The sequence below is a fragment of the Xiphophorus couchianus genome, chromosome 2 (genome assembly GCF_001444195.1).
Source record: "Xiphophorus couchianus chromosome 2, X_couchianus-1.0, whole genome shotgun sequence".
Classification (NCBI taxonomy): domain Eukaryota; kingdom Metazoa; phylum Chordata; class Actinopteri; order Cyprinodontiformes; family Poeciliidae; genus Xiphophorus; species Xiphophorus couchianus.
The window spans coordinates 23,406,952-23,424,441 of NC_040229.1; the positions used below are offsets into that span (position 1 = coordinate 23,406,952).

The window sequence follows — 17,490 nt, forward strand, 5'->3', positions numbered from 1 at the left end:
AAGCTCAAATGTTTTGCCTGTCTTGAGTAAGAAAGAAATTCAGAAACACAAAATCTGCACAGAGCAGCTTTTCTCATTTTGATATTTGAAAGCCTTTTCATGCGCCCCTCACACTCAAGGAGAAGAACAGTTCTCGCTCGAGTGTGATGTTGTGCAATGAGCTAAGTTTGTGATTTTACTCGTTGATGGATATTCTGGCTCTTTTGGACCTTTTTTGCATCTCCTCTGGGCTTTCTATGCTTGACAAAGCTTCTTTCCATTTCAAACTTTCTTTTAAACGTTGGGGCCTCCTGGGAGCTTTAAAACCCAGAATATCAGTGCGGACTGAAGAGCAACATCCTGTCCCATACAGCTCGCTGCTCGGGGAGTTATCTTCCTGGTTCATATCACAGAGCTGAGCAGAGGCCGTTATCAGGGGAGCGTTCGAGTTACAGGGCTGACTGGGGTCAGGACAGCTGGACTAGTCTGTGGGTGGACAGAAACAGCTTTAAAAAGCATATAACATGTTTTAATTCGATTTCTTGTTATTACAAACCACTCCCATCATTCTTAACATTCAGCTCATGCAATGTATACATTTAAAAACAGAGGGGTTTTCTATACTCATCAGTGGATTCCATGATGATAAACTCCATCTGACCGCTACTCATAATATTCCCAGTGATCTCAGAATTCTTGTTCATTTGATTCCTGGAAGAACTTTTAAGAAGCCAAGATAACCTATATGTGCCTCTACTAGTACAGTATAATCTCAATGTAGAGTTTAGAAAAACCTAACTTGAGTACATTTGCTAAGGCATTATTGTGTTATACGCAGTCCCTGGTGTCGAAGGCCATGGCTTCGTTATGGGTTAAACTGTAGAATCCCATTTACTTTGATCATGTTACATTTGACGAGGTTAGAGAGAAATCGATCTTTGAGTATTTTTTTTAATTAAAATTTTTTTTGCACAAGTCCTCTATATCGTCCTTAGATCTGGGTCTCCTTTCTGCAAATCACCCCACCACAGGTTTCTATAAGGTTTATGTCTGGGGACTGAGATGGTCATGGAAGAAGGTTTCTAGCAACTAAACCAGTCAGTGTCGATGTAGATGTCTGCTTTGGTTCACTGTTCTGCTGAAGAACCCAGAGAGGCCACCAGAGTTTCATTAAAAGACAAACTCCCTGAAAACTTTGATGTTTGACTCTTTAAAAATGTTCAGTGTAGTTTTGGTTCTGAAATAAAACTATTTATTTTAGGTCTCATTGCACCAGGGGTGTCAATAAGCTTGGGGCAAGCTGTACTTGTAGAGCACTGATTTTCCTACTTCAGTAATTGTGCGGACTAATGTATGTACTTATTTTTTTACTGTTTTTGTTTTCTTGTAAGTCCATGATAAGAAACAATGTGCTCTGAGAGAAAAAGGGCCATTCACCTGCTCAGACGCGTAGCGACCAAGTTGGATGTTGAGCCAGATGTTTCTTCTCTGATTCCACCCTCCTGGAGCCTCCACCTCATACAGACGCACCCGATGTTCCTCATGCTGCTGCAGGAACTTCCTGATCACTAAATACAGTGTTAAAAAGAAAAAAAAATTTAAATTAACTTCAACATTCTGCATGAGGCTCTAAAAACATTTAGTTTCATAATTTGTTGTTTTACTTTTTCTTTAAAGTCTTTTTTATACACTCCTCCCTCAGGGGTTAAGCATGTTCCGTGCAGGTTTTACAGTTAGATAACCTGACCATCTATTCTAGGGGTTTGCTGCCTTCTGACCTCATCACTCTGCAGAATTGTCCACACATGCAGGTTTGATTACATTAATAAAGCAGGAGTTACTGGAAACTGCTACAAATGCATGCTGGATTACCCTGGGATCCATTAAACAGACAAATGTGGGCAATGTTTCAAGCATGCATGACTGAATCTGCTTTATCTGCAGATAAAAAAACGAACCAAGCAGAAGGTGGGAGTCCAAGTCATTAAATTTATCGTGTTTTGCTTGATAGAGGTGTTAAACAGGGGGCATATTGAATCTCCCCCTGTGGTAAGAGTTGAAAGGAATAACAGTCATAACTAATGAGTATTTAACAAACTGTCCCTTAAGGACGTTTCACCTGCCAGAAAACAACTGGAGGTGAAAGCAATGAACTGACTCAGCTCCCCACCTGGTCAGAGAGAGGCCGTTAAAGTTCCTGTCTTTGTGCTACGAGCTATTAGCCATTAAGACATAAAATATTTAAAAAATGCAACCGCAGTCTGACAGTGAATGACCGTCACTCCGAACTCTGGTCTCCAGGTATTTTTTAATAAGGGTGCCCATATGGGAAACTTTATGTTACATCCAAGCCAAATGTCACTGCATACAGTAAATGACAGATATCAAAAAGTGAGACATGAAGGGACAAAAAATGTATCACTTTATTAACAATTGTTCTTTTTGTCAGCACCCTGACTCCCAAGTGGTAACTCAAGTTACCAGCTGTTCCTCATTCATGGATAATCGACATGGTGAAGAAGAAAAAAATGTTTGAAATGAAAAGTATGCAAATAGTTTATAGCGTTAATAGAGTTTCTCCCAGTGACAATAGCATGTCAGAACATTTCCAAGTAAAGCTGAATGTTGCCATTGCAATTATTACAGGTCTTCTGAAATATCCATTTTGTCTGCCTAATACGCCAACAAAACACAAAACATTCTTCCCAAAGACAAAAAAGAATGCAAGGAAGGGGTTTAGATTTGAAATAAACACGCTGACCTGCCACCATGCCGGACGACAAGGGAGAGCTGACTCCGAGAAACTCCTCCGAGGAGAAGGAGGAGCAGAAGTCATGCAGGATCTGAAGGCCGAAGCCTCTCCTCCTGCATCTTCTCCTCACCAGCACAGTGTCCAGGACAGGCAGCAGGTAGCAGCGGCTGCTCCAGCTGTCACAGAGTCTGCCTGAAACAGCACAGGAAATACTTTTTATTGTCTTTTGCTTGACCACAGGATGTTTCACTTCAGAGGAGCATTTCAAGTTTTTAGACGTTTTCCAGCTGAACAACAGTATTAAGGTTTAGATCAAGCATATTCAGTTGGAGTGGCTCAGTGAAGGTTCAGAATGAAATTTGACAACATTTGAAAATTGATTTCCATGGTTACTCTGCATCCAATCTGGCTAAGCTTGAGCTATTCTGCAAAGAAGAATGGTCTGAAGTTGTAGTCGCCATTAAGTGCCACGCTGGTAGAGGCATACTTTCAAAATCTTACAGTTTTATTTACAGCAGAAGTGAGTTCAAAGTGTTGAATCAGAGAGACTAAATACAAATGCAGGCCAAACATATCAGATTTCCGTCTGAAGAAACTACCGAAAATCAGGAATCACTTTCCGTCCAACTGTGGCAGAGCACTGCTTACACGTCTTCTATTTGAACATTTTAAACTTTAATAATAAATTCACAAGCTGAATCCTCCCTTCAGGTTTGCAGAAATTGTTTTGTTAATGGAAACTGACTGGTCTTCCCCAACTTGTCCCACCTTTGTGCTTGATGGTGTAGAAGCCGACCGCCTGTCCATCCTTCCACAGCACTTTGCAGGTTTCTGTGGGTGGATGCAGGGAGAACGACACCTCTCCATGTGACCCAGGCCCCTCCACCACCTGACTGAGCAGGAACACGATCAACCTCTCCATGATGGACTGCACCTGCGGACGACGTGCCGACTCAGTTTCTGATGTAAGTTGAACAACAATTTAACAGTTTAAAACGTGTTTTTTTTTTCTATTAGCAAATATTTTTTGATTTAATATGAATAAACAGAATGCATAGTTTAGACTATTTTAACTTCTGTAAAACCTGACTGACCTTTCACTCACATTGTTATCATTTTTGCCTTATGATACAATGTTCCATGATCATGAAGGAAAAATCAATTCAGATTTTGATTGGAGTGTTGAAAGAATCTGACTTTGCAACCCAGTTTTTAATCATAACATGCTCTTGGAGAAGCAACTCCGATGCAGATTATAGAGATGCTTCACTCACTGGAATGTGGAACGCCTTCAATAGATATTGAAAGTGACAAATGTGTAGGAAGTCCTACATGCAATGTTCTTTCAGATCCAGTGAGAGATAATGTCTCACCAGATTCTAAAATTGTTTCACTTACTGGCTGCAAGCCACTTCTGGATTCACTGGAGGTCTGCAGCACGTCGTCCAATGGCCACCACTTCTTGTGCAAGTATAAAGCTAAGACTATAAGGTGAAAACAGAGAGGTAGGAGTTGGTCTGCGTCTGACATGGCGTTTTTGGTGAAAGACCGTGTTTGGTTCCAAACCCTGTGTTTGATCATGTGGAGGGTGAAGCGCCAGCACAGTACAGGCAGGATGTTCGTCCTCAAACAGCTGGAGCTGTCTGATGTTGGCTGGTGTTACAGCAATCTACACGAGAAAATGACAACAGATTACAAACAATGTGAGTGGTGCTGCATTTTGTAACAGGAGTAGAAGAGATGAAGCTCTGTCAATTATTTGTCTTTATATAATTATATTCTGCTTCAGCTCCTCTGGCCTTTCTGACAGTTCGGGATCCTTGAGGCATGGATCCAGCCTTCCTATGTAGCAGCTGACAGATCAGCACTGCAGGATGGAGCCCAGTCATGCAACGTTTGAAACTTCCCCTTCATTTGGGATCCAGACTGTTTTCAAGTTATTTCATGGAACTAGTTTGGATTTCCTGCAGAGAAGTTAGAAGGCTCTGTACATGGTGGACAGAATATTTTTTCTCCCCAAAAATGACTTCATTGTAAATAACCCCCTTTTGTACTGTTGGAAACAAGATCCACCTGTGCATTAGGGATAAAGGCTCCCATCTGGAGCTCCTTTTGTTTCTGTTTCTTTGGTTTTTCAACGTGCAAATCCCATTTCCTTCAGCTGGACTTGTAGAGTTCACAATAGTAGTTTACTCTAGCTTTCTAGCTGGCCCAGGCTTTTACCATGTTTCACTTTTATAATCCTGGACATTTTGTTTACATTTTAGACCTGTTAACCTTTTGTCACAGTCTGAACGGACTTCTGGAAGAGGTTTTTGCAACAGCTTCAATTGTTTGAACTGACTGTTTTCTTGTTGCTGCCATAATTTCTGTCAATCAGTCAGATGTTGCAGTCTTCAAGTATTTCAGTCTAACAATGATTAAAAAAACGTTTCAAACATTGTAAGTCAATAATTGTAATATAATTTTTGCGCTTCATGGTGTTTCTTACAAAACTTTGTGATTTCGAGGCATTTTCTACAATAAACAGCTGCGCGTCTGATAATAGCGACGGCAGTGCAAACAACACGTCACGACGTCAAAACAGATGTCTTCAGCCGAAGACAGCGAATATTTATCACATATTCTGTAAGCTTAAAATGACATAATAATGCGTAAGCTCTACCTTTACAGTCTTGGGGTAAGCCTAACCTTTGATCCCACCTTTGCGTCAATCAACAGCGCCATCTACCGACAAAAAAAAAAAAAACAGAGTTTCTCATTTGGTGACCAGAAGAACATACAGGGAATAAAAGCAAATACTTTCCTTTTATTATTTTTTCATTAGCAATGAATAAATAAATAAATAAATAAATAAATAGATAGATAAATAAATAAATGAAAGGTCAACTCTATTTACTGCGAATAGAGTTGACCTTTAAATGAATTAAACGAAATGTACAACTGAGTTTTATTTAAAGAAAAACAACGTTTTCTGCATATACTTTTTCCACGAAGGTTTTCTCGAGATTACCTCAGGAAAACGACCGGGAAAAAGTATACTCGTAAAACGTCCGCTCTAGGCTTCCGTAGCAATTACTGTACATATGTTTGTGCATGGAAAACACACCATAAGAACATGGATTATGAATATAAACATGTTTTTCTTTAATTAATTGTGCAGTAGGATTTTAAAAGATCAAATATAAAAAATAATCAAGGCGACAGTCAAGGTCTGATTTGTGTTTATTTTATTTTGAAAAAACAAAAGCGGAAACTCTTCTCTGTGTTGTTTATTATTATTATGAACTTAACGAGTCGGGAACCGTGTTCACAGGTAAACAATGTGGCTTTATTTGACGCCGAGCCGCAGGCTGCTTTCTCTTCGGCGGAATCTCATTCAGTATCGCAGCATAACATTAGAAAACAGCGGCAGGGTGAGTTGTATCTGTTTTATCTATTTTTTTTTAGCCTTATCTCAGAAGGTCGTTTACAAAGTGAAACCAGGGGTATTAAAGGTTATTTCCCAAAGTCGGAGGAAGGTTGTATATTTAAATGTGAATAAATGTATAATTATTTAACTTAATATGCATTTGGTTTTAGTGTAAAAATGTTTAAAAAACACCTTAAGATATTCTCTCAATTTGCGCATTGTTTATTAATTATTTTTTGCTTTTATTTTTAGAATCTGTTATTCTGGAATAGAATAGACAGCTTGTTTATTTTTGTCATGACCTAACACGTTTTTCCTGGTCCGCCATTGTGATTGGGTTTAATATTAAGCACGTGACGTTGGCTCTGCATCAAATCATTGATGGTTCGGTGGTATAGTTCTGGCCTGCAGCCAAGAGTAGTTTATCCACAGCTTCGCTAATGTCCCTAAATTATTCTCAATGCTAGCAAAGTGAAATATATAGTTAAATGTCAGGGACAACACTGACCAGTTAAAGAAAAGAAAATAAACAGATTGAGGCCTATTGAATGGAAACTATTAAATGTGTGTGTTATTTATTCAGAAAGCTGCTGTAGACAAGGTTATCTCTCCATTTAGAAGTATATGTGGAAAGGACAATGTCTCTCTGGGCGAAGCCATCAGAGAACAACATGGCAAAGATGAGTCTGTGCACAGGTCAGAAGTTCTCTGTTTACTACATCTTAAGAGCACTGCTGTAAAAATAAAAATAAAATTGTGTGTTCTTTTCTGTAAACGGTGGACCATGATCTGAATCATGCATTACTTCTGTGCAGATGTCGACCCCCAGATGTGGTTGTGTTCCCGCGCTGTGTGGAGGAGGTCAGTGCTCTAGCAAAAGTCTGTCATGACCACAACCTTCCCATCATCCCATTTGGCACTGGGACGGGCTTAGAGGGAGGGGTTGGTGCGGTGCAGGTGAGAGCATGTGTCAGTATTTGTCCCATGAATGCATCTCTGATAAAAAGTTCCTGTTTCCAGCAGCACGTCCAATCGGGCTTTGGTTTTAATCTTTAAATACATAACTGTTTTTGAAAACAAAAAATCCAGCATGTGCATTCTTATGTGAAAAAAAATCTTAAAAATATTTCTGTTATGTGTCTCTGTGATTCTTTTTTTTAGGGTGGTGTTTGCTTCAGTTTGAGGAACATGGATCAGATCTTAAACCTTCACCCAGAGGACTTCGATGTGACCGTTGAGCCTGGTGTGACCCGGAAAGCCCTCAATGCCTACCTACGGGACACAGGCCTATGGTTCCCTGTGGGTCAGTCACACAGTCTCCCAGTTTATACTCCATGAATCACAGTTTACAGATTAAATGTTAACTTCTGTGCAGTTGTATCTGGGCAGTTAGTGGATTATTGTCTAGCTGTCTTCTTGGACGTTGGCTTTAGACCCTGGAGCTGATGCTTCCCTCTGTGGCATGGCTGCCACCAGTGCTTCGGGAACAAACGCTGTGCGTTATGGCACTATGAGAGAAAACGTCATGAACCTAGAGGTGGTTTTGTCTAATGGAACAGTCATACATACAGCCGGGAAAGGCAGGCGTCCCAGGTACAGCGTCAACCATCACATACACTCTCTAGCCTTGCTTGTTGTAGTTTCATCATCTTATTATTCTGTTTTCAGAAAAACTTCTGCAGGATACAACTTGACAAACCTGTTTGTGGGTTCAGAGGGCACGTTGGGGATCATTACCAAGACCACGTTAAGGCTGTATGGCGTCCCAGAGGCCATGGTGTCGGCTGTCTGCTCTTTTCCTTCAGTCCAGGCCGCTGTAGACAGCACCGTGCAGATCCTGCAAACTGGAGTCCCTATTGCTCGTATCGGTGCGGACAAGTCAAATATCTTCTACTTGTTAAAAGTTGACATCTACAAAATATAAAGCGACTTCAATAAATTGGCAAAATGTAGAATATCACATTTGTATTCCTTTTCTCTCCCCATTTCCATTGTGTGTTTGTGCTTTCAGAGTTTCTGGATGATGTCATGATTGATGCGTGCAACAAGTTCAGCTCTCTGTCCTACCCCGTCACCCCAACTCTGTTCTTGGAGTTCCACGGGTCAGAACGCAGCCTGGAAGAACAAGTCAGCACAGCTGGTGTGTGAGAGAGTGTTGAACGGGAACAATTTCTCTGACATTTACTGTTAGCTACAAACGTGTTACACAGATCGGCTGTTGTGATTGTAAAGCTTAGACTACTTATTTTTTGATATTTGGGCAACCAATGAATAGAACCCAGCTAATGAAAATTACTTGATTAAAAATCAAGAGTCATGCTGAAAAATTAAACACTTACAGTCTCCATGTGTGTTTCTGCAGAGGAGATTACACAGAGTAATGAAGGGTCAGACTTTCAGTGGGCTCGAGACGCTGAAACAAGGAACCGTCTGTGGAAAGCTCGCCATGACGCCTGGTACGCTGCACAGGCACTGAGACCGGGCTGCAAGGTAAAACTAATCAGGACATTGAAACATGCAACATTACAAAAGTCAACCATATCAAGATGTGATGCATTTCCGACTATACCAAACCTTAGATCAATTTATAACCGATAGTCTCAAATATTGCTAACAGTATAATCATATTGTTAGAAATCATTGTCATCGCTTGTCATAGTATGGCCCTTGATTTTTTAGTGTACTCAGTTTTTTTCCATCAAGTAAGATGGAGGCCAGTTACATATTAAAGTAGTATATTTCTATCTAGCTTTGTATAGAAGAGCAGTCAAACAATATACAATTAAAAGCTATATTAAAGTTTCTTTTTAACTTAATATATTAGTATTATCATTATACATATTCCTACTCATAAGGTAACTAGTGATTTTAAAGAAGGCATTTTCTCAAAATGTTTGCAATGTAAGTGGCTGAATGATTTCCTGAAATGGTAAAAATCACTTAACAAGTTTATACCAACTGTTATCAGTAATATTACAATATATGTAAGACAGTTTTGAATGACAAATGTATCATCGAAATATTTCAAAATTTCTTACGATTTCACTGTTGATTCTTTCCATATGTCATCAAAGGGAAGTGAGAAAGAGGTTTTCTTGAAACCCTTTACGCCACATGTGTCAAACTCCAGTCCTCAAGGGCGGGAGTCCTGCAGTTTATAGATGTGCCACAGGTACAAAACGCTGGAATGAAATGGCTTAATGACCTCCTCCTTGTGTAGGTCAGTTCTCCAGAGCCTTGCTAATGACCTAATTATTATATTCAGGTGTGGTGCAGCAAAGGCACATCTAAAAGTTGCATGACAGCGGCCTTTGAGGACTGGAGTTTGACAACCCTGCATTACGCTCAGATTTATAGCAGAATTTTGATGAATTTATTTTGACAAAGAAAAAAAAACTATTACTATGATATAATAAAAGTTTTGTTTCCTAAAGTTATAAGCAGTACTTGTCAGTTAAATATATACAATATTTGAGCCAAGTCAAACTTAAAGATGTGAAGGCCTGGTGAAGTAGAGACCAGGGTTTCCTCTTTTTTATTTTTGTAGAATAACTCTGGTGTCTTATTGACTGCTGCTGTTCTTGCTCATTATTTATCCAAATCAGAAGCAAACTGCTCCCCTCTGGGCATTTATGCGTCTCCCTCTATTAATAGTTTAAATTTTAAAGATTGCAGCAGACATCTGCTTAGAGCCATTCAGATACAGTGACCTTATCTTTCTTGTATATGTGTGTGTGATTTTTGAAGGCTTACTCCACAGATGTGTGTGTCCCTCTGTCGCGACTTCCTCAGATTATCGTGGAGACAAAGAAGGACCTGCTTGAGAGCAGGCTGACAGGTGAGAGAAGGACATCAGAAAGAACTTCTCGTGTTTTAGAGGTTTTTAGCAAAACAAACCTCTAAGTGCATTCAACCTAGTTCAGTTTTATCACTTACCTAACCAGCAGTGTACGTACAAGACAATTGTTGACTGTGTGTTCTCTGACTTTGTATTTTTTTTGTATGTCTTTATGATGTAAAGCACCTTGAACTGCCTTGTTGCTGAAATGTGCTACACAAATAAACTTGATTGATTGATTAACAAATCCAACTGAAATAAAAATGAACACACATAAGACATCCACTGGGTCTTTTCTGCTTAATGGACATAAACACATCCCGTTTCAGGTCCTATTGCAGGTCATGTTGGTGATGGCAACTTCCACTGTCTGATGGTTGTGGATCCAAATGATCCAGACGAGCTGCACCAGGTCCATCTGTTCACAGAGAGGCTGGCCAGGTAGCATTTCTCTGAGGGCTGAACCAAACCTGAACCAATGCCTGCTATCTGTGATTGTCTGACTTTCTGGCTGTGTTTCTTCTCTAGGTCATTGATATGCGAAAATCTAATTTTCTCTTTGTTCTTCTGCAGGCGAGCGTTGGCCATGGATGGTACGTGTACAGGAGAGCATGGTGTGGGTTTAGGAAAGAGAGCGCTGCTGTGTGAGGAGGTGGGACCTCTGGCCATTCAGGTCATGAAGGGACTCAAGGATAGTTTGGACCCAAGGAACCTGATGAATCCTGGGAAAATCCTCCAAAGAGGAGAGTTATAAACTGAACTCCCCTATAGAGGGTGAGAGTATGGCATAAGATTGGAGTAAAAAAATTCATTAGGTTGTCTGTGTAGTTGTGCATCAGAATTCAGTGAAGAAAATTTTAAGATTTATTGCCACTGTACTTTCTGTTGGTTGCCAGGGCACCTGGAAAACAGAAGAATACAAAAAATGTAGCTGCTGTTTTTGTTTTTAATTACTTGAAATGATAAAAATGTGACATCAAATAATGAGATTGTATTACTGTTGCTGAGGACATCCAGTTAAAGCCTTGTTGATGTTTGTAATATGTTATTGTGTTTTATTTCATTTGTAAAAGTGTTTTTAAAATGCTACAACAGAATTAGTTTGGTCTCACTAAAGCTTGAAGTTTCCGCAGTGTTTTTAGTTTTGCTGACTTTAAATTTTATGTAGTAATTTTATCCTTTGAATTATGTTTGTAAATAGGAAGCAAAAGTAAAACCCAAATATTATATCTATTATTTTTAAAACAATAAGAGGTTGATGCTTGTATATAAATGACAGTGAAGTGATTTTTCCTTTTCACTGATTAACTGGAAGGTAATAAATACTTTTGATTAGAATTTTCTCAAGAATGGCATCAAAAAGTGACTATTTGATTCATTAAATCCCAAACGTACATATGTGGTGTGAGTTGTTGTTTCTGTTCATTTGAACAGAAATACGTAATCATCAACTTGATGATTATGTATTACAGCCACACCTAGAATGCCTCTCACAGAAAATGTGAGAATTAGTCCACCTCCTGAAATGTACTGTGTCCACGTATCATACACTCTGTGTTTAAGATTGTTTTTGCAAGAGTTACTGCATCACTCGATCCTGGAAACTTAAAAAATTTCCAAAGTTCCCAACACAAGATACTAAAGACAAGGCGACATGAAAAAAAAAATTATCTCTAGTTATAGACTTTGACAAAACTAATCACTCCATTTTTGAGGCAGAATTTCATAGTCAAGATGTGAATATTTTTACTTGTTAATCACTAACAACAGAGATACTGGAGTAAACACCAGTTAGCTGCAGTCTGTGTTAATGCAGAAACCCAGGAAAAGCTTTAGCTCAGGATGATCCACTTTTTGGAAGTCCGAATCCAAACCCAAGTGAAGCGTTTGTTGACACTGCAGTACTCTGTTCCACCAACTGGTGTCAGCATTTCTTCCATTTGTGACAAATTCCATAAGTCCACCTGAAGACAGACATGATAAAAGCTTATTCTTGCTGTCGTGGTTACTTACTGGTTGGGTCAGCTGCTAAGTGGAGATTTGGAATGAGACAGTTTTCCTAAAACAAACAGTTTGAGCTTCTGGGCTGCTCTGAAAATCTTTGAAGAATATTGAATTTGTCTCTCAGTTTATAGACAGTTTGTTTTTATTACTGATATTGATTTGTAAAAGCTCCCAGCCCCTGTGCATCCAGACACAGATCACTGAATGATTTATCTTGAAGAAGCTCTGTCTTATAGATGCAAAATGCCCCTAAATGACCATAAAGTGGCACAAATTTATCTAACATGGACCCATGAGAAATAAATCGCACAGAATCAGCCACAGAGAGATCAACTGTAGACACTCAATATCTCAAGTGGTTTAGAAACTCAGCTAGAAAATGTATTAAATCTTTGATAGAATATGGCACGGCTGCACAGTGGCATACTAGCACTGTTGTCTTCCATACAGCACCTCTCACTGTAACAGTAGTTTCAAGGTAGGCATTTTTAAACCCACTCATGCCTCATTGGTTTGAATGTTCACCTCTAATATTATGTATTGCTTCCAAGCAGCCAGACTTTTAAGTTTTGTTTTAAACAAGCATTGATCACAGTTTTTCCAGGCTAAATGAAGGACTTTCAAAGTATTACTTTGGACTTGGACCACCCATCCTTGTGCCAGAGCTTTGCAGCATACTTACTGTGCAGCATGGGATTTAAAAATGAGGAAAGTGGAGGGCAAAGGAAGAAGGGCTGCGAAAAACAACTGCGCCAATCAGATGAACAGTATCTGATTTGCTTAAGCAACAGGGAAAATGCAGCAAGGCTGCTTCAGTATGCAAAGGTTTAATCAAGCAGCGCCAGAACAGCTTTTTCCAGTGCTAAAATTCAGTTTTCTGTCTAACTATGTTATATTTGATGTTTTTTTGTACAAAAAGTAAAATCAAATTGAGTAACAAAGTGCCTAAAGACACAACACTGGTTCAATGTTTAAGGTTAGGAGCCTTTTTACATCTGAATAATTCATGTGTCAGAATAAGGTGGATTAAATAAACAAGGAAACCTTCCTCTGTAAATGTTCAGGGATTGAAAGAAAACCTTAGAGTGACCTACTGAAAGTCAGAGAAAGCAGGTAATACTTTGTAAAAGATTGCAAGAATGTAACAGAGGGAGGATTTCTACACAACAAAGTTGCTATCTTTCTCTGGATGAATTTACGTTATTTATTTTCTGTCAGGCTCTTAAATTTACATGAGACCCACTTGAGCGGATTGTGTTTGGTTTATTTGAGTCTGCGAGTGTGATTACATACCTGAGCAGCATAGAGTAGACCATTTATAGGCCTACTGTCATTATAGCAGGACAGATTAACACCTTCTGCATGACAGTAAGGACTTTACAATAGCTTACCTTATTGGGGAGAAATACCAGGACAACTGCAAGAGACCTGCAAGTAGTAAAACACTCAACCAAACATAGAAACCAGAAGACAGGATAAAATTCCTAATTTCAAACAAAACCTGCCAGCTGGATAATTAAGTAGGGTTAGAAAAAGAAAAAGAAAAGCAGTCACAAACATCTGTGTATTTTATTTGCATTGAAAAGATCAGCTTTACTGAAGCAGCTTCCAGCAGAGCACAAACCCAAACATACAACCAGAGTTCCACTTGAATGTTTTAGACCAGTGTAGTTTCAGCACCTGGATTGGCCTGGTCTAAGTCCCAATCTAATTTAATTCAAGAATCTTTGGTGAGGCTTGAAAATTTATGTTCAGACATTGTTGATTTTAAAAGAAGAAAATTGAAAATCTTGAGCTTTACATACCCCAAAGGACTTGTAAAGGGTCAGCAAGTTATTCACTTGGGTGTGGCTAGATACGAACACACACCAAACGTTTCAGATTTGTTGCAAGAGATTTTCAAAACCATCATTTTCTTTCCATTTTAAAAACACTCCACTTCATCTTTTATATCACAAAATTCAGATACAATTCACTAAAATGTGTAAATATAACGTTAAAGAATGTGGACAAGTAAAGGGGTGTGAATATAATAAATAACTTTATGGCTTCAGCTGATAAAGTTAGCTGTTGTTTATCCGGTTTGTCCAAATGGTCAGTTTATTTTGCTGGAGATTTTCCTTTAACTTACTGATAAAATATTAAATTACATTAGTTTATATTGGATATATACAGTCTGTATGATATAAATAAGTCAATCAGTTTGTTGTTCCATCGACATGTTTCAGAGTTTTTGAAAGTCAATAATTATTCAAATATTAAAATAATTGTTAACTGTAGCCTTATGAATAGTAAAATTACTAGAATGGATGTTAGCCCGTTAAGTTTATTAGTTTAAAATGAAACTCCACACATAGATGCTGGGGAAAGAAAAACTCAAAATATGCAAAATATGATTATAAATTTGATCACAGTTTCTCCATTAGACTCAGGTTTTGACTGAATTTTAACTGGGCCATTCCACCACATGAAGATACTCTGATTCAGATCATTCTGCTATGTGGTTGGTTCTTTGTTGCTCTGCTGGAAGTTAAATCGCCATTGTGGGCTCAAGTCTTTTGACTCCTCTAAAAGGAGATTGACTTGTGTTTAGAATGACTCTGCCACCACATTTTGATTGTATTTGAGATGCTTTGGCATGACTTCAATTATGCCATTCATGCGGGAAAGCCCTCCAGAGTGGCCATAATAAAGCAATTCTGCAGAGAAGAGTGGGCCACATCACACTGAAGTAAAAGACATATGACAGTCCCTGCTGCCAGGACTGGCACAACCTGTTAACAGATAGGAGGATTAGATAGTTCTCCCATCCCATTTGCTTCATGATATGAACATTTAAGTCTAGCAATAAGCAAAAAAGGGGATAGATATTACAAAAGAAAAATAAAAGTTCTTATTGGGATTTTTTTTTATTGATAAACGACCAATAACAAAATAGATTTTTTATTTTTTTATTTTTATGGGGCCTCGTCTGTCCATGCCTTTGAGAACTGTGGTTCTTCTGAATTAGCCCTTGACTTAGCAGGAAGCTGTTTCAATTGGGGAAGTAGGTAATAAAAGCAATTCGCACATCTTTTCACACTTTCTTCTTCCAAACACTGGTGCACAAGAACGTAGCCCAGTTCACCTTCAGGTGCCTGCCGGCCTCACCACACCTGTCGCAGGTTATCCTGAAATGCCTCCTGTCTGATCCAGCAGATGAGACCCCCCACACGTAGAAAAATCCAGGCCAATCCCATGTCGAGGAATTAAAACAAAGTGTTGCTGCACCGTCTCCCGGTCTGTCTGTGTTTATGATCCGAGCTTGCGCACTGAGCGCGTCCATTGTCTGGTCAGGAGCAGCAGCAGCAGCAGCGTCGGCGGCGAGGAGCGGAGAGGAGCGCCCGATCTGAGCGCAGGGGAGCGGCTTCACTGTGACCCCGATCTCCCGGGAGGGGGGCAGGAGGAGGAGGAGAAGAAGTGTCCTCTGGTTGGAGCTCACCGGACCGGACCAGCGCTCGGTGACGACGTCATTTATTTCCAAGACAGACCATCTTTTATTTTTTTTCCTGGCGATCAGACAGACAGCAACAGTTGTCACGATGTCTGAGATCAGATGAGTGGAGAGCGGCGGAGTAAAGACTGCGGCGCTCCTGTGATCCGGACCGGCCGGGGTGATTCAGCCGTCTGAAGCAGCTGGGACGGCGCGGGGGAGCGGCGTGCATCTGTTTAACCTTGCAGGGATTTGGTTCGGCTCGGCAGCCACCCCCTCCGGTTGTGTCGAGGTTATCTATTTTAATTATAATATATTAATTTGTCTGAGGGTGAGGTGAATCCAGACGTCAGGGCTGGCTCATGTTCCGCTCGACAGGGAAACGGGCTGTTGCGTCTGCAGAGAGTCAGAGCTGACGAGTCTGCTGAGACACACGGACAGACAGACAGACAGACAGGCAGGCAGGCCGAGAGACAGACAGGAACGAGTGGAGGGAAGGGGGGGCACAGCCTGTTTGGGCTTTCTCGACCCCTTTACGGATCGAGCCACCCAGAACCCCCACCCATTTCTCTCCCGCTTTGGATGGGGGGGAAGCAGAGCACGGCAGGGCGGCCCCGGGGTGCTTTTCCCGGCGTCTCTTCGGATGACAGCGCGGTGCCACCCTCGGCCCACTTTGGTCACTACCGGCCGAGCGGCACCATGGGCCTGCGGAGCCGCTCGGTGAGCTCCGTGGCCGGGATGGGCATCGAACACAGTCCCGCCGTGCCCTTCGGCTTCTACACCCCAAGAGGGACGGACTCGGACCGAGCCGGAGGAGGGTCTGGGGGCACTACGGCGGCCCCCCACGGAACCGGCTACCAGGACTCTGGGGGCGGCGGGCATCACACGGACGGGGTGCTCTATTTGGGGTCCCGGGGGTCGCTGGCTGACACCTTACCCCTGCACATTGCACCCCGCTGGTTCAGCGCGCACAGCGGTAAGATCTGCCGCACAAACACACATCTATTCACGCCGACACACAAACCCAGCTGGATTTATTACAAGGGTGGCTCCAAAAAGTTTTTAAAGGGGTGCCTAGATGGGGGTTCTCAAATAATCTGTGAATGGCACGCAAACAATGATAGCTATAATATAATTATTAGAGTTGCCTCAATGTTATATTGATAAATAGTAAAAAATAATTAAAAAATAGAAATTAAAAATTGCTGACTTCAGGTTTGGGGAATAGGAATCAGTATTTTTGAAATATAAAGGAGAAAAAAGTGACATAGGCAGTAATAGATTAAAAATAAATAAATAAAAAAAGACTTGTCTTAAAGCTTATATTTGGCCTATATTTGTAAATAAAATAAAAAAAATATTTAAAAAAAACATGTAAATGATAGGGATTGCTGGGGATGTGGCCATTCCCCCTACAACCTATTACAAGCAGAGGTCATGCACTGTATAACGTGTTAAAATGCATGGCTAGATAGGGGTCATTTAAGAATGTTGGAGTTGCTCATCAAAAAGGAAAGTAATTTTATTATATTATTATCACAAACTAAAAAATAACTAAATACAAATACTTTTATCATATGAAGGGGGATGAAGGATTGGCACAGAGAGCAGCAACAAAACAACAGGCCAAATTTTAAAAAAGTAACTCAACTTCCCTCCATCAAACTCATAGACATAAACAAATCTGCATTTAAAATGCAAATTACTTGATTACACCATGGACTCTCTTGGCCCCCCTTGACTCCCAGCTCCCCTCCTTGGAGGCGCCAGATGCTTCCAAGCACCCACTCTTTATTTACCTGCTGCAGAATAACACTAACGCGGTGCCATTAATATTCACTGCATTAAAGGAAAGCTGAGGCACTGAAACATCTGCTTCTTCTTGCATCTGCTGGACACACACTGGGATGAAGTATATCCCAGTTTTTTCCTTCTGCAGATTTTGGCTGAAAATGAGACCAGTGTAACACTGGTTATAGACGAGCTGTTTATAGGTCATATTGGATTCTAACCGTAAAGAGTGTGCTCCTCTC

At 40.4% G+C, this 17,490-nt stretch overlaps 3 protein-coding genes across 5 annotated transcripts in view; 2 read left to right on the forward strand and 1 right to left on the reverse strand.

Annotated features, from left to right (window-relative positions):
• Positions 1–331: 331 nt before the first annotated feature.
• Positions 332–5,155, reverse strand: fam169b (family with sequence similarity 169 member B). 2 transcript variants are annotated; one of them, XM_028001377.1, is made up of 6 exons: positions 4,298–5,152; positions 4,130–4,215; positions 3,500–3,665; positions 2,741–2,923; positions 1,417–1,547; positions 332–465 (listed from the first exon to the last, which is right to left on the reverse strand). In XM_028001377.1, the coding sequence occupies exons 3-6, from the start codon at positions 3,651–3,653 to the stop codon at positions 412–414; spliced, it is 522 nt and encodes a 173-aa protein (XP_027857178.1). In that variant the 5' UTR covers positions 3,654–3,665; positions 4,130–4,215; positions 4,298–5,152; the 3' UTR covers positions 332–411. The 2 variants fall into 2 exon arrangements, with proteins under 2 accessions (XP_027857178.1, XP_027857169.1); XM_028001368.1 differs by having other exon boundaries at positions 4,130–5,155.
• Positions 5,156–5,628: 473 nt separating this feature from the next.
• On the forward strand, positions 5,629–11,375 carry ldhd (lactate dehydrogenase D). 2 transcript variants are annotated; one of them, XM_028001364.1, is made up of 11 exons: positions 5,634–6,147; positions 6,727–6,839; positions 6,959–7,100; positions 7,305–7,446; positions 7,577–7,736; positions 7,812–8,011; positions 8,155–8,283; positions 8,506–8,633; positions 9,891–9,981; positions 10,311–10,422; positions 10,555–11,375. In XM_028001364.1, exons 1-11 carry the CDS (start codon positions 6,055–6,057, stop codon positions 10,733–10,735), a joined length of 1,491 nt encoding a protein of 496 aa, XP_027857165.1. In that variant the 5' UTR covers positions 5,634–6,054; the 3' UTR covers positions 10,736–11,375. The 2 variants fall into 2 exon arrangements, with proteins under 2 accessions (XP_027857162.1, XP_027857165.1); XM_028001361.1 differs by having other exon boundaries at positions 5,629–6,147; positions 7,577–8,011.
• Positions 11,376–14,928: 3,553 nt separating this feature from the next.
• The window catches only part of znrf1 (zinc and ring finger 1), a 50,644-nt gene continuing 48,082 nt past the window's right edge, over positions 14,929–17,490 (forward strand). The window contains exon 1 of the mRNA XM_028041247.1: positions 14,929–16,433. Coding sequence (XP_027897048.1) covers positions 16,040–16,433 — 394 coding nt within the window. The 5' untranslated portion in view covers positions 14,929–16,039. The remainder of the gene's footprint in view (positions 16,434–17,490) is intronic.